General features: G+C 34.5%; 1 protein-coding gene across 2 annotated transcripts in view; it reads left to right on the top strand.

Annotated features, from left to right (window-relative positions):
• The window catches only part of LOC134541911 (nuclear pore complex protein Nup98-Nup96), a 182,432-nt gene extending 161,687 nt beyond the window's left edge, over window positions 1-20,745 (top strand). For both annotated transcript variants that reach the window (XM_063385654.1, XM_063385655.1), the window contains exons 25-30: window positions 3,932-4,198; window positions 11,385-11,540; window positions 11,721-11,876; window positions 15,410-15,507; window positions 18,915-19,158; window positions 20,008-20,745. In XM_063385654.1, the coding sequence (XP_063241724.1) occupies window positions 3,932-4,198; window positions 11,385-11,540; window positions 11,721-11,876; window positions 15,410-15,507; window positions 18,915-19,158; window positions 20,008-20,188 (1,102 nt within the window). In that variant the 3' untranslated portion in view covers window positions 20,189-20,745. The remainder of the gene's footprint in view (window positions 1-3,931; window positions 4,199-11,384; window positions 11,541-11,720; window positions 11,877-15,409; window positions 15,508-18,914; window positions 19,159-20,007) is intronic.
• The last annotated feature ends 1,764 nt before the right edge of the window (window positions 20,746-22,509 follow it).

Genomic DNA, 22,509 nt, shown 5'->3' on the forward strand with positions numbered 1-22,509 from the left:
CACTTTTATCACAGAAACTCTTCAAGAGTGGAATCTGAGTGAAAAGGTTGTTTGCATTGTGAGAGACAATGGTAGGAACATCGTAAGTGCCCTAGAGACATCACAGTTTCAACATCTCTCTTGCTTAGCGCATACATTTCAGCTTGTTGTTAAAGATGGGTTACTTAACAACAAGAATGTAACTAGTTTGACAGCAAAATGCCGCCGCATTGTTGGTCATTTTAAACACTCAAGTAAAGCATGCAAGGAACTGAAAAATGCTCAGTCTGTTCTGAGTGTAAAACAGCATAAAGTCATCCAAGACGAACCCACCCGATGGAATTCTACATTACACATGCTGCAACGTCTACTTGAGCAAAAGCAGGCAGTCACCCTAGCTGCAACGAAGCTCAATTTGCCTGCAGAACTTTCGACTGCAGAATGGAATTTACTTGCCCATGTGTCTGACTTACTTAGCATTTTCAACCATGCTACACTTGCTGTTAGTTCTGCAACTGTGACTGCATCAGAGGTAATACCGATTGTTAACAGCACACGCAGAGAGCTACAAAAGCCAGCACCCAATGGCTCAGGAATTCTGGGTATGAAAAATGATCTAATTTCTTCATTGAACTTAAGGTATGCAGAAGTGGAGCAAGAAATTTTGTTTGCAGCAGCAACACTTCTTGATCCTCGACTAAAATGCCATGTGTTTGTTAACCAAAAGTGTGTTGAAGTGGCACAAAATTACTTAATTGAAGAAGCAACAAAAACCAACTGCTCAGAGCCTGAGTTACCCAATGTCCAAACAAAGCAAACAGCAGCACCAGCAGCGAGTCATGGAATGTGGGCATTTTACAACAACATCATGAATGATGCCAAGTGTGAATCAAAGGAAACCTCTGTGAAGGATAAAATAAACACTTACCTTCAGGAACCAATTCTTCCTCCCACTGCAGACATTTTCAAGTACTGGAAGGAAAATTACAAATTCCCTAACATTAAAAAACTGGCAAAAAAGTACCTTAGCATACCACCATCCACAGTGTATTCTGAGAGACTTTTCAGTACTGCTGGCCTGATAGTTGACCAAAAGCGTCATCGATTAGACCCTGAAACTGTGCGAAGGCTTGTTTTTCTAAACAAAAACTTGTAAATTGTTTTGTTTACAGTAGTGACATTTTGTTGAGTTTTGAGTAGGCCTTATGTTTTTTTAATACATTATTTTCATCCTCTGGGTTAATTTTTGTATGATCTAAAACTAGTGATGTCTAATTGTTAAAAAGTGAACTACAATATCTTTCTTTTATATGTACATAAATTAAAAGTTTAAAACAGTTTCTACAATTTGTATAAGTGTGGAATTTTTTCTGAAAGCTGTTTAACTTCCAAGTATTTGCTAAATGTGTGTGGCTTTAAATAAACCTCTTTAATTCAGAATTCAAGTGAAATTCTCTGTATGTTAAAAAAAATCTCCTATCAGTTGCTCGATATAGGAATCGAGAATCGATAGGGAATCGAGAATCGATAGAGAATCGAGAATTGGGTATCGAGAATTGATATATTGGAATCGTCCCATCCCTAATAATAGTCGATATAACATAACAAATATATATAATTATTAAACATAAAATTTGCATTATATATTAAATATGTATAATAAAAGACAAGTTTCTAAATTAGATCTAATTACAAATGCTAAATAAAGTGAAAGAATGGACTCTGAATTTGTAGCATAAAAAGTTATGCATTTCATTAAGAGTAATTATGGGAACTATAGATTAAATAATCTAATTTTGATAATAATGTAATGTATAACTCAAAATGATGCCAAGATATTTTATTGTAAAGGTTTGGAAATTAGAGTGTTATCCAATTTATAATCATATTTAATTGGTTAATATTTTCTGGTAAAAGATATGATTTTGGATTTATCTATGTTGAGAGTAACAAATTTAACTTTTCACCAATTATTAATTTTGTTAATGTCGGTTGAATTAAGAAACAATCATTAAGAGTAATATTTTTATAAATTTTGAGATTGTCAGCAAACAGTTTACCAGTAGAGTGATTATAAGAATCTAAGTAATATCATCTATACTAATATTATAAAGCTGAAGAATTTTGTTTGTTTGTTTGAACGCGCTGATCTCAGGAACCACTGGTCCGATTTGAAAAATTCTTTCAGTGTTGGATAGTAAATTTATCGAGGAAGGCTATAGGCTATATTATATTATCAATAACATTAGGGATCCTTACTAAAAGTCCAATTTAGAATCAAATGCGTTGGAGGGGGTTAGATACAACATGCATTACACGTACGAAGTGTGTGTTGACAATGCCGCAGGCGCTAGAAGTTTATTTCCTATTGCCTATTAACATTGTTGCCACGCACTAGATGCCTTATCATTCTTAATTTTACCATACAAGTAAAAAACATCCGTGTGATATTAACAACGAAGCAATCAGTACCCTCATAAGAGTTCAATTAGTATTTAAATACTTTTTATCACTTTAAATCGCAAACCTAAACTATTGTTTTTTTTTTCTCTCTCTGTGTTTAATTTGTTTTTTTTTTACTAGAATTTTTTTTATTATTTTAAATTAATTTTCATTTTTCGGACCATCAATAATTTTCCTCTCCCGTTAAAATTCTGACAAGGACTTGTGTGTGTGTGTGTGTATATATATATATATAATATATATATATATATATATAAAAGCAAAATATCACTCACTGACTCACTCATCACGAGATCTCTAAAACTATACATCTGATTGACTTTAAATTTAGCATAGTTACTCATTTTGTGATGTAGACGCTCACTAAGAACGGATTCTGAAGAAATCCGATCGCAAGGGGAGTTTCGGGGGCGTAATATATCAAAATTTCCAGTTTTTGGTAGAAAATCACCATGGCAACGGCTGTTGCTTTGTTGATGCTTCATTCGTCTCTATGGCAACCACTATTTCATTGTTAGTGCAGTCCTCATCACCGTTGAAATTTTGCGGGTACTTTAAATATCAAAAATTACCCTTTTTTTCAAGTATATACATTTTACAGACTTGAAACTTCGCAGTAATGTTCCTTATGTTACGCAGGATGACATTTTCCGAAAATTAGATCCCATGGGTGGTTAAAACCAGACAACAGTGGGTACTTTGTCTGCATGAGAACAGGATTTTGCATTGTTCATGCCTTGGGCATCTCCATGGCAACGGGCATCGCGCGGCAGTGGCGTACCCACAAGGAGGGGCATGTATAATGAGCGGTGCAAGAGTGATCTGCCTGTAGACTGCCGTAGCGAAGTACGGGTACATCAGTTGTACGTTGCGTGCACGAGTCTGAAAACCGTCGGTGCTATTAATTTTCTCTCCGGTACATTATACAGCATTGTAATAAATTTTCACTGAATTTTTTTTTATTTACCATTACTGTAAATGGGAAATTTGGCTTAATTTTTTTCCATTAGTATAGCCGTGCGAAGCAGGGTCGGGCAGCTAGTTTATAAATATATTGAGTAAAGGTGACAATGTACCTCCCTGAGGGACTCTAGAAATAGCATTATAAAGAGGAGTTATGATTGTTAATGAATACAAAAAAAATTTCATTTTTAAAATGACTATAGAACCTATTGAACATACTTGACACTTAAACCAGAATTAGATAACTTTCCAAGTAATATAGCATGACTAACACATAAATAAGCCTAATTAACTTAAATAAGTTGCCAGTGTTTAATTTTTTAATGTACTACATTTACTCTAATAAAGTTCCTCTCTCCCCCCCCCCCCCCCCCCAATCTAATTATTCGAATAATAGAGGGATTCAAGGATTTGACTGGCCTATCTCTACCTAGAGCAAAATTTATTTTTGATCTTCCATATTGTTTATAAAATTGTTCAATTAGGTATGTGTGCTGCAATGTTGATGTGGTCATGTATTGTGCAGGTACATGTGCTCGAGAGTTGCGACAGTGGTAGATGCTCTACTACTGTACGAGGAAGCATTCAGGGCACAAGATACGGAGCCCTACGCATGTCCCCCGCACCCACCGTACGTGGAGGATGACTTGTTGCATGTGGAGGTGAGCAGTGGACGCCCTGTGTGGGACCTGTGCTTCCACCTCCTGAAGCTGTATAGCGACCACTCTTACCCACTGCAGCAGATGCTGAATCCCAGCACACACACGCCGGACCCCTTGGACTACCGCCTAAGGTACGCAGGTTACATACTTCCGGGTTGGATGGAAATTTTTTTCTTTTAAGTGGGAGAAAAGCTCTCTTTCTTTCATTCTGTTTGTTTTTAATCTTTCCAGTGTCTCAGCTTTACATCTACGACATTTTCCACTTCAAGATATCTGTACCATAGTCTCGTTACATGTAATCAAACATGTAGGCTCATTTAAAACTATTATTTTGTTTGGTGAATAATAAACTTTACATACGTAATGTGTAATATTCAGTCACATCTAAATTACTGGCTGGCAGATTTTCTGCTTTGCGACCTATCCATGGCATTTGTAGGACCATAGAATAAATTAACTTGATTCCCAATACATAACTGTAAAGTTAAAAGCAGCAGCAATCCAAAATTAATATACCTAGAGTGAAAGTCTGCTGTAGCGAATACAGTCTATGACGTAAAGTCCGCTATAACGATAATTGCCATCGGCACCGTCAGTTTTGCATATGCTGCGTAGGATAAAAATTTAGGAAATAACGAATGCAGCGTGGGCTCATTTTCGCTATAGCGATAGATTACACACCTGTAATTTTGCTCTAAAACAATGAGAAAACATCTACAATTTCCTTAATAAATGAGAAACAGCTTCGCACAATTCCACGCATCCGGCAAATGAAACAACGCGCATGATGTGGCCGTCTTGGCAACACCGCACAAGGTGGGGCCCCACAGCGAGCATAGCTTGCCTCGCAGCGACGAAAGCAAGTGTCGTTAACCCACTGCGACAGGGCACCGCTGCGAGCATTACTTATTTAGAATCACGCCGACTGTAGCCCGTAAATTAGCATAACTCGTCTCACACTTGCATCGTAAGCATTGCGTACGGTGTAGTTTCAGTGTACGGCACTACGCGCATTGTTGTTTACACGGAACTTGTCGAGCTCGTCTCTTCTAATCAAAACGAAGCGGCGTCTGAAGATTATGACAATAATGACGACGTACCAAGTGTCGTATCTGTTCCGTCGAAAATGTCAATGATGGAGGCACTTGACACAATCAGTCGTTTTTATCAGCATACAAATGCTTCGACGAAAGATTTGATGAACTTCCAAGAGGTCCAGTCGTTTATTATGTCCGGAAGTCTAGTGAAATCAAAGCAAACAAAAATTGATTCGTTTTTTAAAAAGTGATTTTTAATTTGGTGTTACTGACCAATTGTCGGAAAAATTATTTTATATAATTTGTATTGTTGTCCAACGTAATTAGAGATTTTTTTAATTTTTTTTTTTTTTTTGTGTTTGACATTTTTCATAGGTTTCAACGTGAGTAATAATGTGACAAATTTTAAAATAAATTTCACTTCATCTTTGAGTTTACATATTGTTAGTAAGTATTCAAAACTCCGCAGATATGCACCCGATATCATCAGCTTAGCGCACATGTCTCCAGCAAACCAGCTGCGGTCAAAGCGACAGGAAGCAGCTGGCATGACCTTGCGTGACCCCGCCCACCCGTCTCCATGTAAACAAACAGCTGTGCGCTTAACCACGATGTGCGTGACGGCCTTATCACGGCCACGCTGTCTCATTTCGCAGTCGGCAAGTGCTGATATAGCTTAAAAATGTTATTTTAGTAAGTTTTATGTATATTTCCTTTACTTTTGTTGTGAATTTCCATAGTAAAAACAAGCGAGAAAATAATATATTTTAAAAATGCTACAAAAATAAGATTTTTTTTTAAATTTGGGCTATAACGAAAATTCGCTATAACATAAAACTTTTGGCACCATTATAAATTTACATTATAACGGACTTTTACTGTTTTTTTTTTTACTAGCAAATAGGTTTTAAATATATGTGTTGTATTTCGCTACCTTTAATTGATGCACATCAGCATTCACAAAAATCATATTGATAACAAAGACAAAAACACATGTGGTGGTAACAATACTTATGCCGCTGTCTGCCTAGAAAGCTGGTTCACAGGCTCCACTGCAGGGCACAGTGAGCGTCATTGTGTTAATTCTTTCACCATTCTCCCCATTGCTAGTAGAGATAACTTGGCTGTCTGCAGTTTATTTCTAACTTAATTTATCACACCATTCCCACAAGTAAAGCTGCTTAAGTTACAGATAACAAGTGACATTTGCATAGGGCCCCTGAGTGGTAAATAAAATTTTCAGATTTCTTCATTAAAAATTAGCAAAAGCGGTGTTAAAATTCACTTTAAACCACAAAAGCGGTGTTAAAAACTTGAAAAAAAAAGTGTGTGTGATACTGTAAATATAGGTATCTAAAATTATTTAAGTTAAATAATTTTACTTGAACCTACTCATTTCTGAATACCCTAAACAAATAGGTTACATATATTTATAGGACAAACTTTTGATTTAGACACTGATTAGTTCGTTCCCATAAACTAATCTGGAAAACTATTAATCCCTTTAACAAAATCTGTAAAACACTGTTGACCAACTAATCATCATCAGCACACCATTTGAAAATGAATGTTTGTTTACATTTTTCCGCTTTTTGGCGCAATTTAAAATGCTTGTGCTGCTCTGTACGGCTGGGTGACGAAGTAAAGATAGTTCCCAATGTCCCCTATAAGAGTTTACAGGGCCTGGTTCACCCATTAATCTGCTTGATACTACGACGTTGTTCCATCTATATGCCAGTGTTCCCTGCTGACGTGGTATGGCCACTCACGTAAGGCTGTTCCAAACACCGTTCGCCACCGTTTGCCCAATCATCTGCTTGCTTTTGTATTTATCCGGTGTCGCTGTTCCAAGCTGACGTCAGTGCCCCGAGCGGTGTGCGTAGGCTTTAAAACTTCGCCTGTATGTCTTATCTATCCAAATATTATGCCGGAAAGGAAAATAAACGCAGTAGTTTTGCGTATTTTTACAGTATATTTTTGAGTTTAACATTATAACGTGAGCGTGTGTAAGCTTTTGTTTGCTTTAGTGCATTTATGACTAATGTTCAGTGGCGGCCATGTTGCGGTGTTTGTTTACCAGTGTTGAGACAATTCTTTTACCCAGTATTTAAATTTTGCGTAAAAACACTGCGATTTTGCGTTCTAATACTAAATTTTGTGTAAAAATGCTGTGTTATGGCGATTTCGCGTTTATCGTCATTTAATCGCAACCGCGAAAAGAACAGGCCCCTACATATGCACAGCTCAGAATTTACTCTTTATTTTGTACACTAGAGGTTAGGCCTGTGCAAAGATTTCAGTTTTCTAATATAGATACTAATAGTTTATTGTTCGTAATGTATTTGACTGAATACTAACACTTTGAAATGATGTACAATTGGTTTCAAATATTTGTCATATACCAATGTTCACTGTTGAGGTCAAGTAATTTTTGCAATATAAATAGTAAATACCTAGTTAACGTGTTTTAACAAAACCAATAAACACTAACAAAATTGTGAACTAGACTTGACATTTTAAACACACTCCTAGTTATCAATGCTGTTCTACTACTTCAAATTGTATTGGAAAAAATTATGGGGACAATTAAAAATTCAATTTTTTTTTTTTACTTGTTAACTTGAAAACAAACTATCACATTTCTTAATTTTATGATGTGTACCAGTAATGGAGAAAAAAAAAATATTAGGGATGGGTTGGTTCTGTAATTTTTTCGGTTCCGGTTCCATTTCGTTTCTTGGAATTCGGTTCGGTTCTTCTCCGGTTCTGGTTCCAGTCTCATTGGTTGTGAGGATAATCAATCTTTAAGAAAATAAAAAAAAATTACTGTCTCATCGGTAGTATTGTATACAATGTTCGCATATAGTAAACTTCTCATCTGCATCAAGAACAAAATGTTCCCACACAGACAACATTGCTGCAACAAAACAAACTCCTCATGCAAAAAGTTGAAAATATTACTTCCTTTATTAATTTACGTGCCAATAACAAAAATTATTTATCGCCTAAACCACGACAGTAGCCAAAACAAAACGTTGAAGTTCTGGCTGTGTACCAACCTCCCGGTATTATTGGTCGCATGTGTTGAAAAATTACAGTAAATAAGTATCATGTTAAAGTAACATCTAAAAGGGTGTTAATTGTTTACTTCAATTTTCACATACATTTAAAACCATATGGTTTAATTTTGGAATGGTAAAATAACGTTTACCATTATTAAGTTAAAACGTATGAAAAGTTGTGTAATCCATAGCAAGTTGGTCACTATGTTCACAAAAACATAGCAGCGCAGCCGCGGCATATTACCGTAAATAAATGAAATAACAATATCACCAAGACGGAAATTTCGGAAAATTTTCCAATTATATGTATTTTGCTACATTACAGAATAAAGTTATCCCTGCACTAAATATAATATAGAACATAGTTATGGCTGTGATTGCATCAATTTTCTTAAGCGCATTGAGTCACGCGTGAGGTATGTACGTACGGTAACGTCTGTCTGTTTTAGATATGCGGAATGTTTTATTTACCTAGGTATTTATTATTTATACAATTATACATAATGAAAAACACCATTAAATAAATCATTGTAACACGTCTTAATAATTATGCCGAACGGTTGTGCTTTAAATTTGAAGTGTAGTGAAAATACTGAAAATGAACCTTAACCCCGTAACTTTAAAAAACCGGTCTTTTCAGTACCCGAAAATGGTTCCAGTCTGGGGGCCTAGAACCGAGGAACCGAAGATCCGACCCGACCCATCCCTAAAAAATATATGATTATGGACTACAATCAAAATCTATCTGCACTCTTTTGCCATGAATGTTTAGAGAGTTGAATGCAATAGCTGCAATGCTGCAACATGTATAAATATATATTAATGATCAATCTACCACTACAAGCACAATAGAAGCTTATTGGTTTCATTTATCTATGTCGAAAAAGACATTGCAACTAAAAATAAAATTAAACATAATTAAAGGTTCCAGATTCAAGAGGAAATTTACAGTAAATGTGTAATATTGCTGAACTAAAATACATTTACCTGTCCACCGTTATTAACAAAACGGTTTGAATAACTCATCAACTGCTTTCAACCTGCAACTGGGTTAGCAAAATAAAATGCCTCCATTTTCGTCTGTCCTTCCACCATTCCTCCTCCTTCACTCTTGTTTCATTCTCTCCTCTCTCCAGTGTTCTTTAAGTACCGTATTTGCTTTATGTATTTGTTCTTTAAGTGTTTTCTTCCTGTGTACTTCAACGCCATCAGTTTTCTGGAAAGTCTCTTTTCCAAATCTCTGAATAACTATGGTTTTAAATGAAAATATAAGCTCATTTTGTTAATATTTTGAAAATAATTGAAGAATGGAAATTAAAAAGCTGTAAGTGACAACATGAACAGTCAAAAAAATCAATTTAACACTTGCAGAACATTGTTACATACCAGGTAGGCCCAGCAATGCAACCCAGAAAAATTAGTAAATTATATGACACTTTAATCACTTTAAAAGTTAATTTTTATATATAATGATTTTTAAGTTTGATTTTTTAATTTCGTATAGTTGCCAACATTAAAGATAAATTATTCCCTTCAGATAAAAGTTTATTATGTAGTTGCATTAAAAATGAAAGAGTTCAAGGCAGTCTTTTATTATTATTGTTCAAAAACAAATAAAAATAAATCATAACTTATATAATAGTTCCAGACGATGTATCACATATTCACTGTAGCGCGTCACTCGATTAACAAAAAAATTCAAGTTTCTTTGTTTTAATTTTAAGTTAAAAGTCTAAAAATTAATTTTAAAAAAAGTTACATTTCAGTCTGGCCCGACTATCATTCGTAACTTTACTGCATTTTTTCCGGCGAGCTGCAGACGACGTGGCCGAACGTAGCGACAGTCGAGTGATGATTACTGTACACCACGCAGTTACCTTTCTTTACAAAGTTAGAAACAAAGGGAGGCAACCCTGTGGGCCAACTGACAAATCACAACACAGATTCAGAAAAATGACCATATAAAGAGAAATAACAGGAAAAATGTTTTTCCCTAAAAGTCTGGGAAGACACATCACACCCCCTGAAGGCTCGCTCTGATTGGCTGACGAGGTAGCACCCATCGAAAGTTCTGGTCTATTGCTGTTCAGTCGTGCGCTTACGTGTTGGGTCTTTCCAACACCCTAACTTGAGGCGTGAAAAATAACTTGCTGGCGACAGTGTGTCTCGCCGGTCTTCCTTTCTTTTGAAACCTTGTAGAATGTTAGTCTTACTACCCATTTCATTTTTAATATTCAGTAAATAACTTCATCCATTGGTTGTAATCCATATCCTCACACTGATAATGACACTTGCATTCAATCTGAAAGTGACAGAGACAAAATTTAAACTGTTACTAATCTATATATGCAATTAACTTACCTATGCAATAAACATATAAAACATTTAATTTTATTGATTACATAAATTCTAACATCAGCTACAAAGTACTGATTGCGATGGAGGCTGCTGCTTGGTTGCTATTTTCTTCATTTTTGCCATTACCTACATATTCTTGCCCATTTGTTCTCATTTTCTTTCTCATTTCCTTCCCCACATTTCTGCTTAAAAGACATAATAATAACAACAACAACAACAACAACAACAACAACAACAAAACTGATGGCACTTTTTATTTTTTATTTTTTTTATAGAAAATACAGCAAGCACAACCTGGTTGTTGCTACAATTAAAAAACCACTCCGTACGGCACTTATAACCTTATTTCATGTTATTGGCCTTGGAATGTACCTACATCCTTTTTTGTTGAAAATATAATATTTGATAAAACAGGCACTAACAGCCTCTTTTTTTTCTTTTTTTTTTTTTTTTTCCAGGCTGTAATTCTGGTTTTCAAAGTTACACATTTATCTGTGAAATGAGTGAATTTTGCATTTATACACAGTATTTTGTGGTTTTTGAAAATATTCTTTCCGTACGTATTTATTGTAATGTGATGCAATGGGAAATATTTTTTCCAGGGAATCCAATTTTCATTCTAACTTCTTGTATTCTAGGATAATTTGGAATTTGTATTCTTAGTTGATTCAAACTAAGATTCTGATATTCATTTAGGCCCTAATTCTACATATTTTATTGGGATTGTGAAACTTCTTTCATTGTCTGCTTGAATTAAAAAATTGATTATGTAATTGTGTACCATTGAGTTACTAGGCCAATGTCTATGAGGTTGTTTAATAGCTTTATTTATACTTGTTTTTCACTTGTTTATTTTGCAGTTGGCTTGTGATGGTGATCATGGATGCAATTGGCTACTCGAACCTGTCAGAGTACTGTGCAGCTCAGATCCATACCAGCTTTGCCTCTCAGCTGGAGAGCCATGGCTTGTGGCATTGGGCTGTGTTTGTTCTGCTCCATCTCAAGCAGAAAGCCAGGTGAAGAGACACTTAAACTGTTACTTTGCAACATGACATTGCATTTGAGCATTTCCTTCTGTTATAGCTGACATACTGTTAGAATTTCCCTGGTAATAAGTGTAAATATCTAAGTACCTTGAGAAACTTCTAAACAGGGATTTACTGTATTAACAATGTGGTTTTCTTTTTTTTTTACAGTCGCAAGGCTGCTGTACTTGAAGTATTGGGCCGCCATGTCGAGTTGAACACACAAAAGGACTACCAAGACAAGGAAGCTTTTGTTATAGAACATTTGAAGATTCCCAAGAAATGGATTTTTGGATCCAGGGCCACTCTTGCACTTTCACAGAAGAGGTAATAATGTTCCTCACTCTCTCTCCCCCCCCCCCCCCCCCCCCGCCTCTCACTTCTTCTCTCTCTTAATGTTCTGTCAAAAGGCAGGTTTTTGGCAAAAACACAACATGGAACAGGGATATTGGGAGAGGAATTGCCAATGGCCAATAGTAGGGAACTATCCTGGCATTTGCTTAACCGAACTGACACCACCTCACTCCATTTTCAATTGATTTTATTATATAGATTTAGCAAATTTTTGATACTTGAACATAATCTTTTTTTTCTACTACTACTTCTATGCTTATTGTTATCGGTAGTATTATTGAATGACACAAATGTTATATGTTGCAGTTTGTACTGTTTGCAGTTTGTACTGTATGTACAACACAGATGTTACATATTCATATAATATCTTCATATCTTAAGTCATTTAATGAAAACGTGGGATGTTGTAGTTTACAAGGGAATCTACTGCTTATTTTATATTTATATTTAGTTTGTTTTATTGTTATTACATGACAATACACGAAAAATGCTTCCCTCCTCCCTGTTTTCCCATTCTTTGGACATGGCCATACCATCTTATTCTTGCTTTTTCAATGTTCTCATTTAAGTCCTGAACTTCAGCTCTTGCTTGCACCATCTAATACCTGACTCTGTCCCGCCTAGTAACTGCCGATATACTCCTCAAAAACTCATACCTATTGCTCTGATTTTCCCAGCATCTCTCTTATCTACAGTCTCAGTCTCTACTCCATAATAGATTATGGTATAAGGATTATTCTTCTTTACATAATAAAGGAATTGCTAATTCAATATGTATTTTAATATTTTTTCCAAATTACTCTTTGCAATTCTGAGTGTAACCACTAGTTATGTTTGAATACTGTTATGTTATCTATGATTTTTATATTTTAAAATTTTAATTTAATGACTAAATAATCTCTGCAGAATACTGCTTATAGATGACCAGATTTGATTAGGTTATGATTTTGATACTCTGTAAAAGTGAACTTTTATCTGTAATTTTGGAATGAAATAATTTGTGATTATGTGGTAATTTGTAAGAGCTGTATTGATTGGCAGTACATACCAGGAAGAAGTTCAAATAACTGAGAACGTTAGTTTGGAAACTTTTAGTCTTGTTTGAACCTCCATGAAGACTTCTCGAATATTGACGAATTCCAGAGTTTGGAAACATTATTTTGAACCAACAGGATTGAGTTTCACATTTAAAGATACTTTAACTTATGAGTAGTTGAAATTGGTGAAATTCTACAAGAAGAAGTTAAAACTTATTTTAATTGTCGTCAAGTGAGTTTTGTGTTATAAGGACATTAATTTTTGTCCATACCAAGATACAAATAAACTAAGTAATAAGAAGAGGCCTAAATTTCTATTTATTTAGTGAAAAATATTTTCTACAAGACCATTTGGAATTAAGAAGATTTGGCACAAGACATCAGTGTGAATAATCAACAAAATTCATACTGTGACAAACTCATTTAGAAGTGTGTGGTGTTTTGGGGCATAGCCAGGGGGGGGGGGGGGTTTAGGGGTTCAACCCCCCCCCCCCCTAGCACCAAATCTTTAATTAATTTCTTATTCATCACTCAAACAAATTTCATATTAAAATTAATAAAATTTTTACGATTACAATATTTAAATTTAAGTACCGAAAACTGCTAAAATAGCACTATTTTACACCTTAAAATCCAAATTTTCCCGGGGGAGGACCCCCGGATCCCACACTTTAATATTTGTAAGGGGGGGGGGGGGGGGAAGCATGATTCTTAACACCCCCCATACACAAATCCTGGCTACGCTACTGGTGGTGTAGACTACAAGACAAAATTTGCCAGCCACATTGAAGAGATTACAGTAGAACCTCGATGATACGTTCCCGTTTCATACATTTTCCTGTGTCATACGCAGATTAATTGTGGTCCCGCCGAAAGTACTATATTTACAATGGTTTACTTTCCCGGAACATACACTAATAAAATCATTAATTTCCCTTTTCGTACGTTTTTACAAAGCGGAAAAGTCCCAAAATTCCGAATTTTTTTTTTATATTCCTCCTTATAAACTATGTTTTAATGCTTTTATTTTGAAAAACCTCCATTGTTTACCTTTGAAAATATAAGAAAATAACTTTATCGTGCCGTAGATATGGATAGTATCAGGAAGACTGTGCACTTCGCTAGTAGCATCTATGGCCAGCACCGAAGCGAGACTAGTGGCGCAAACTAGCAGTGATTATGAAAACGGTGCACGCTCTTTACCAAAGCACGGATCTCATATTTTGTGCATTCATTATTTGTTGAATTGAATATACCCGTTTGTTATTGTTTTCTTACGATCTGATTGTTTTGTATTCTACGTTTCTAAAGTTACAATTTAATTGAAAAATTTTCTGTTGCATAAAGTTGTTTGTAAAAAAACAAACAAAAATTTCTGATTTTTTTTTCCAACAAAGACTAATTTTTTTTCTTTATTTCTAATTTAGGCTGGGTAACATTTTCCCCCCCTCCAAGAAAGGACTTCATAACATTTTGTAGGCCATTGTTTCTCATGTCAGGTGTACTTGATTATGTACTGTATTTTACATTTCTGGTGGTTTTATTGTAAGTATATATAATGGTGAATTAATATCTTTCATAATATAATGCAATTATTTACACATATGTATTTATGTTTAATCTGATATTGTACTGGTATGCTAGATTGGAAAAAAAAAATTTATTATTGCCATTCCCTTTTCATGCACTTTCCTCGTCATATACCATTTTTGTGCCCTCCGTTGAAAAGTGTATGACAGGGGTTTTACTGTACTTTATTGAGTCAATCCACTGATGTTTTGCCGTTGCTGTTACCTGCGAGAAGTCCATGTTCTAGCTGATTGAAGCAGTCGCTGTTCCGTGATACTGCTATTTGCAGTCGAATTATACTTATCTAACTTTCGAACTTCGTTGCAGATCTTAGCATCTATTGGAAGAACCATCGCCTATTTGAGAGAGAGTTAAGACCTACATGTCTGTTAAATGTCCCTAACAATATGTAATGTTTACAGAAAACTGGTGTGTACTGTGCTAATACCATTGCGGTTGATATTGTTCGATATTACAAATAAAATAATAATTGAGATAACCAATTGGAAAACTAAAATGTCATTTGTTGAAATGTGGTAATTTTTTAACTATTGTGTCAATTTGTGTTCAATAGGAATCTTGGCTTGGTTCTTGATTTGCTGTGAACATCGTTACTTTCCCATAGTGTTCATTGTGGAATAAATCATACGTTTCATAATAATCAAAATTTATTTTTGTTTTCCATCATTTATTTGGTATTCTCAAATACTAGATTATCTTCAAGTTACAGACTTAAGTCGAATTTCATGTCTTGTGCTCACTTGTTTAATGTTAATGTTTCAGATATTGGTATTATTGGTAAAGGACATACTGAAACTTTGTTGTAACCCTCTTAATCATAATTTTTTTTTCTTCGGCTGTATCAATATGAGGTAATGAATGACTTTGTATTGCATATAGGTATAAGGATGCAGCATGGTTCCTGATCCAAGGAGAACTATGGAAAGATAGTCATGATGTGATAATGGAGCATATAGCAGCTGATGCTATCATTTATGGTAGGCAAAAAATAAATGAATATTTTTTTAGTTACAGTAAAAGCCTTTTGAGAAATTCCCACTATAAATATATACAATTTTACTCTTTTAATAAAATGTGTGTACTAGTAAGTCTAGATTTCTAAGTACCTTAAGAAACTTCTTAAGAGAGATTTACTAAATTTGCTCCTCCTTTTTATATAATGATAAAAATGACATTTGGCTGCTTATGAATCTCATATCTTTACATCAGAGTATACACAAAGTTAAAAATAAAATTATCTGTGTAGTTTGTATGCAGTTAAAGGGTTGGGGGAGGCAAATAAAACATGATGGTACATCAGTAGAGGCACGATTATATGGTAATGCGCGATAAAACGAAATAACACCGAAAACCGCTTGAAAACACGAAATAAAACGAGTTTGTGCGAAATCCGCGATATGTCACGACATTTCGTCTATCCTGATTATTTACGTTTTTTTTTTTTTTCCCATTCTGTAAGGACAATTCACTATCTTCAGCACAATCAAATATTTCTGACAGTAACTAGCAGCCATATATATTATATGCGACGGTGATTCATTATAGATTTTAAAATGAAGTCTCGGAATTAACGTAATATTTTCTTTAAACGGTAATCTTGTGTACCATAATAATTTAAGATGTTGATAACTATGATACAATGGCCGCCGTTCACTTTCTGTAAATACAAAAATAACAATCTTCCAAAATATGTTTTTCTAAGATTACGTTTTTAATCATTAAAATATTACGCACTAAAGCGCATTGCTTTTACTGTTTTTTTAAAATAAAGTACGTAGGGTACGAAAAAAAAATTAACCCTTCTTAACGTAACGATTGTAAATAATAAATAGTACATGTTTATGTCGGTATTAATTTTCACGTGCGTATGTTGGTATTCGGTATGCGTTTGTATTCGCATCTATTCTCCATTGTTTTGATCTTTGCAGCACGGAAAGTTTTTGCGTATTAAGAGGTTAAATTCTTCCTATGTGATTAAAAATTTGTGATAATGCCTAAAACGAAGTTTTCTGCCAGTGACCGATCGAAAGAATTTTCCAGCGAAGGATTTTATTTCAGTGATAAAATGTTAATGTGTAAATTCTGTAACTGCAGGCTAGACTACGAGAGACGCGATACGCTTGTGAAACATGTCGCGAGTGAGAAACATAAGCGTTTGAGGCAAAACTCATCTGTTAAACGACATCCTTGTCTAAGGGCCGTTTTCACCAACGCCTCCTAAACACACCCTCAGCAAAGGACTGCTTAAGTTTAGGCGTTCCTTAAAGTCAATTCTCAGGAAATTGGTTTTCACCATCGTCACATTCACTTATGTAGGGATTGCTTAGTTAGGGACTGGCTTGCCATAGAGCGAGGGTTCGTACAGATATAAGTACTAATAGTTTTCAGGTTGGTACTTCGAACTTTTTGTCACGTGACATACATAAGCCAATCAAATATTTTAACTAAACAGTAAACAAATATCTGAATGTTTATTAATTTCGCGGTAATTGGATGTTACGGTGTTAGTGTATTTTCACGGAAAGTAGTAGCTATATGGTCGTTGCAAAGTAGTGTGAAAATGTTTGAAACAAAGAGAATGAAAATGCAAAACTTTTCTTCTGATGAGAAAATGAAGGTGTTGAGCCTAGTTGAGAGGCATAAAAATATAATAGAAAATAAGAGGACGGATGCTGTTTCGAGCAAAGAAAAGGACGCAGCATGGTAGAATTTATCGCTATTGTAATTTTGTCTAAGTTAAAACTAAGTTTTAATAGCAGATGAAAATAAAAAAAATATCAATTTTTTTCCTTTAGAACATACAAAATTCCTTGTAATAAATGTTCTTTTAAGACTTTTCAAAAGAAAAACCTTTAATTATTAATTATTAAATGAGTTCTTAAATAAAAGTGGAGTATGCGAACATTCTCGAATGTATTTATAATAAAGTATTTCACATTAAGTTCACCTTAAAAATGTTCCACAACTTCAGCAATAACATTTATATCAAAAATAAAATGTACACCTTCGGTTAGTTCTTCGTATTCCTCCACGGCATCCATTTTATTTTTCTTGTTTTGGGACAGTAAGTGCCGCTTAAATAGTTAGGGGCCCGATTTCCACCACTTAAACTAAGGGATGCTTAAGATTACTTAAGAGTTCCTTAACTGTTGGTGAAACGATTCAATGTGCTAGGCAGCCCTTACACATGCCTTAAGCAGCTCTTAAAAATTAGGGGACAATGGTGAAACCGGCCATAAGAGTCTTTAATGCCATTAATTTGCTGTTCAACCCAAGAAATGTGAGTAGGGTTAGCATAGAAGATGCAAACCTACAGAAGTCTCTGCATAACTTGCCTTCTGTTTCCCATCTTCCCATTGATACATTCATACATGGCTATGTTGCTTTCAAAAAAATAATTGAGGATGAACTTTCATTGCCAGAAACAAGCCAAATTGATGTTGCAAAGGTACTTTGCTCCCTTAAAGGGGACTACAGTGAATTTGCTCAAGCCAGTTTAAGGGCAATCTGGTTCCCAACATCAAATGTTGATGCGGAAGGTTCATTTTCCAGGTACTCACTGGTAGTTAGTGACAGAAGACAACGTCTCACTCCAGAAAATGCGGAAAATTTAACTATGATAGCATTTCAATAAAACCGTCTTAATAGTAACTTTGGAAGTGCTTAATTGTGTAATTTTGTAGTGTATGTGATTGTAATTAAGTCGTGAAATTTTTAGTAGTTATTTAAAAGAATTTGCAAATGAACTTAATTATCTATGAATTTGCAAATGAACTTAATTGTAATTAGATCATGAGGTTTTAGTGTTTATTAATATTTGTTTTAATAAATTTGCATGTCGTACAGAAAAACACGAAAATTTTGCCGTGAGTATTTTGAGTAAAAAAATAAAACCATATAACACCGAAATCTTTATTTCTTTACACCGAAATTTGTCTTAAAATAACACCACAAATATACATCAGTAATATATTTGATTTTATTTGGAGAAGGTTAATGTTTTAATCCTGGTCTTGTAATTTTAATAAACATAATACATATTTTTTCCCATATTCTGAAATTTCTCAAGTTGAATGCTGTGAAGTCTCCATAAAAGATTTAATGGCAGGATTCTTCCTTCATTACTCTCCAATTGAGCCTGTGTGATATTGTCTTGCTCATAGTCATAATGTAAACATGAAAAAAAAAAAAAAAAAAAAAACAGGGACTAAAATCTATTTAATACACTTCAATATTCACATTTTGTCTATCATAATGTGACTTTCGCTCTGTGCCCGGCATCCAATATCATCCCTAATGATAGTGTTCACTTGAATTTTATAAACTTGTGTCCTTACGACCATAGGAACACTGCATTACCAACACTGTTTTCCTTGAATCACAGAGGACTACGAATACCTGCATGAACTGCTGCAAGAGTTGGCTCCCTCCGAGCGAAGTGCAACCATCTCCAAGTGGCCTACCATGGGGCAGGTGCTGTGGGACTTCATCAACATGCAGTCGGGTCTGAAGAGACTGCTCAGTGAACCAGATGAAGTGACTGCTTACCACCTGGAGAAGTTGCAGTATGAGCTGGCAAACTTGTGTTCCAGAATTGGCTCGCTTCCAGTTCCTACTGCCAAGCACACGTAAGCTTTAGAATCAATTCATTTCAGATTTTTTTTTCATCTTAATCAATTTTATGTCTTCTATAGAATTTTTTTTTTTTCCTGAAAGTCTTGTTATCTTACTTGCAACACTATTAATTCTTACCTATATTCTTGGGCACCACTATTCATAATAAATGTTAATCCACATGTGTATAAACAAAAATATTAGTGGTATTTTTAATCAACTTTGTCTTGCATGGAATGGAACTAAAAAAAAATCATTAATTTTTTCATTATTTTATTTTCTATTAACAGTTGGTTTGAATTCAATGTAACTACGTTTTTTTTAAATCGTGATTTAATAAACATGAATTTAGTGAAATCGTGATACAGTAATTGTTGTTATTTTAATTGTATATTCATTTTAATTCACCACACATTAAAAATAAATTAATCTGAAAACTTATTAATTTGCAGTTTTCAAGAAGATTATGTTGCACATTTCCTTTACTTTTAACTTGCCATCTACTCCCCTTCTCAAGTTTTTAAATACAACACAACCCGGGTATTAAACAGTTGAGAAAGAAAATCCAACTAATACACAATTCAGTAAATGATAAAGTATACATTTGGCATATAGGTTTAATTTTTTTCCACTTGCTTTTAAAAAGACTAGGCAGATTTTGACTGAGGAAATGCCACCATTTTACTATAAAAAAACACAGGTGTGTGAAAATGATTAGACTCAAGGTTAGTTTCCTAAAATGAAAACATTTTGTAGTCTAAAAAAGATTTTTTCACCCATTACACTGAGTCAACAATTTTCACATGTGTGTATGCTTAAAGCTTCTAGCAGGTAGCTTTGAACTAATGTCAGAATGGTTACAGTTTGTGCCAGGTGGAGATAGCAGAGCGCATATCTGCATTGTTCCGCAGTTTGTCGGCATGTGCGCAGTCGCAGAACCAGTTGCGAGCCAGTGCGATGCTGTGCGACAGTCTGCCGCTGCCAGGTGACTACACGCAGCAAGCTCTGAACCAAATATCCAGCCAGTATGTTTTGCCTTCGTAGGGCAGGCTTGTGAACCAAATTGTAAGAAGACGGTTCAAGAAACAAGTGGTAGAACTTGAACATATGCTGTTTATTAATGTTATCCGTGTAAACATTTCCAGGCATTGAGATACTTTTTGCATGTATAACATGATTGTACATATTTATGGACCATTGTACTTTATCAGAGTGAAATTTCTGTGATTTCATCTTCATTTTTTTTTTTGGAGTTCATGTTTTTGTAATTGATAGGTAGTCGAAAAGGACTACTAGTAATATTAAATAATATAGTGTGAAGATTGTGATCATGTTGAATGACTGTTTTTAAATAACAATTATTGCTGTGATTGTGTTTGAATGGTTGTTTTTTTATCTTAAGTCTATACTGTAAATTATGCTTATGTTTTGTACAGTTGACATGTATTCACAGGGATGTGGCTGTTACTTGGCATAGTTATTTTTGTTAAAAGTTTCTAAAAATAAACTGTACTGTTTGTGTAGTTCCAGTAGAATTTTTTATCTTTAAACTGTAAATATTTTGTGCTTAGCTTTCACTGAATAAATAATTTTGAAGTAAATGTACTTATTTTCATGTAGAATTTGTTGTAAATATGGGTGTGTTTATAATTTCGATGGAGAATAATAATCTGCACAGTAGACCCACATTACGTTACATTATCAGGGTGTCCTCATTCTTGAAATTTGGGGGAAAAGGGAATTTACTTTAAAACCTGGAAAAGTTTTGAAGAGTTCCTATGTGATAGTAATTTAAGGTAAAATTTCATCCTCCAATATTCCATCACCCAGACTTTAGACATGTTTTTTTTTTCTTCCAGATGGTGTTTTATTTCATAGTTACACACACACTAGAATGACGTATGCAAGGTTCTGTTAGAACAGAACTAATGCAGCTATAGAGGTAGTGAGGCTGGATTGTCTTTTATTTCAGAAATTGCAAAATATGTTAATTATTTGAAAAAATTTGTCTGGGGAATTCGTAATTTTGGTCGTGGAAAAGTCAGGGAAATTTTGCTACATATTTGTGTGGACACCCTGATTATGTAAGATTTTTTTTGTATAACAAATCTCCTTTTATGAACCTTGAATTAATTATTCACACACCCCACCCAAAGGATGTGGTACAAATTATAACACGAAGAAGAGAGAATAAATGTTTCTCTGCCAGTTTAATCCATGTCACATATAATGACATCCATACAATTTTGTTCATAATGAATATGTACATGAACATTAATAAATTTACAAAAAAAAAAGTCTAAGCCCAATATGTTAATTTGTGTATGCAAGAAAGCTGGTCAAAAAATTCACGAGAAAAAAAGTAAACTGGAGGAATGTCCACAAAATGTTTCCAGCGCCTTTTGTTAACTTGCATTTTGTTATGTTGATGCCCTACTTCATTGTGTAGTTGCACATTTGTCATCTTGAATCATGTGGAAGTCACCTATGAAAAGTTTTAGCTTTCTGAATTGAAAATTGACATGGTGCTGTGATTAGTAGATTTATTTTGCATTAGGTACATTTGCATAAATGTTTCATTTTACTCTGTGATGTAAAAAATAATTAAAAATTTCTGAGACAGTTCATCAGGTACATATTTTTAGACTCCTAGAAGACAGGCCAATAAAGAATTTCACATAAAAGTTACACAACAGTCATCACTCATTTTGACCAAGACCCATTGTCCCAAGATGTGATTTATAATTAGGGTGCATATGCATCAAATACCTATGATGTAATAAATTTTTAATTTTTATTAAAAAAAAATAAGTATTTCGCTTTAAATATGTTGGTGAGATTTCCTTTCTCAATAAATTCATTCACATTAACGGCATTAGTAAAGAAATTTGATCTTCCAGTGGCAGTGCGGTACGTGCTTATAAGATATGATTAGATTTCTGCAAGGGGAGTTGTTTGCAAAAGTTGTTTGGAAGTTAGGGCTGCTCACTGGTTTCTCCTGGTCTGCAAAAAACAACCTCTTCGTTATGTGATCAAAAATTTGTGAAACACTATTAACAAAGCTTTGAAACAGAATTTTGTATTTACAATGCATTGCACTTCCTCGGGTCATCAGCACAGAAAACTTGTAAAGTGTTGACGGTGACAGCACCAGTGCCTGTCCAACTAACAGTATTGCGGTCCCATGGGCAAGATTGTGGTGTCCTCCAAATAGCTTTTAAGTTTCCACTTAAGTAACCTAGAATGTCCTCATGTACCAAGGAAGCTGCTGCATACTCAGTGTTAATTTGTGTTTGGCGGCTCAGACAGATGATGAATGTAGCATGTGACTGCGCTGTTGTTTTATCAAAGAACCAGACTCAATT

Source organism: Bacillus rossius, assembly GCF_032445375.1.
Source record: "Bacillus rossius redtenbacheri isolate Brsri chromosome 4 unlocalized genomic scaffold, Brsri_v3 Brsri_v3_scf4_2, whole genome shotgun sequence".
Lineage (NCBI taxonomy): Eukaryota > Metazoa > Arthropoda > Insecta > Phasmatodea > Bacillidae > Bacillus > Bacillus rossius.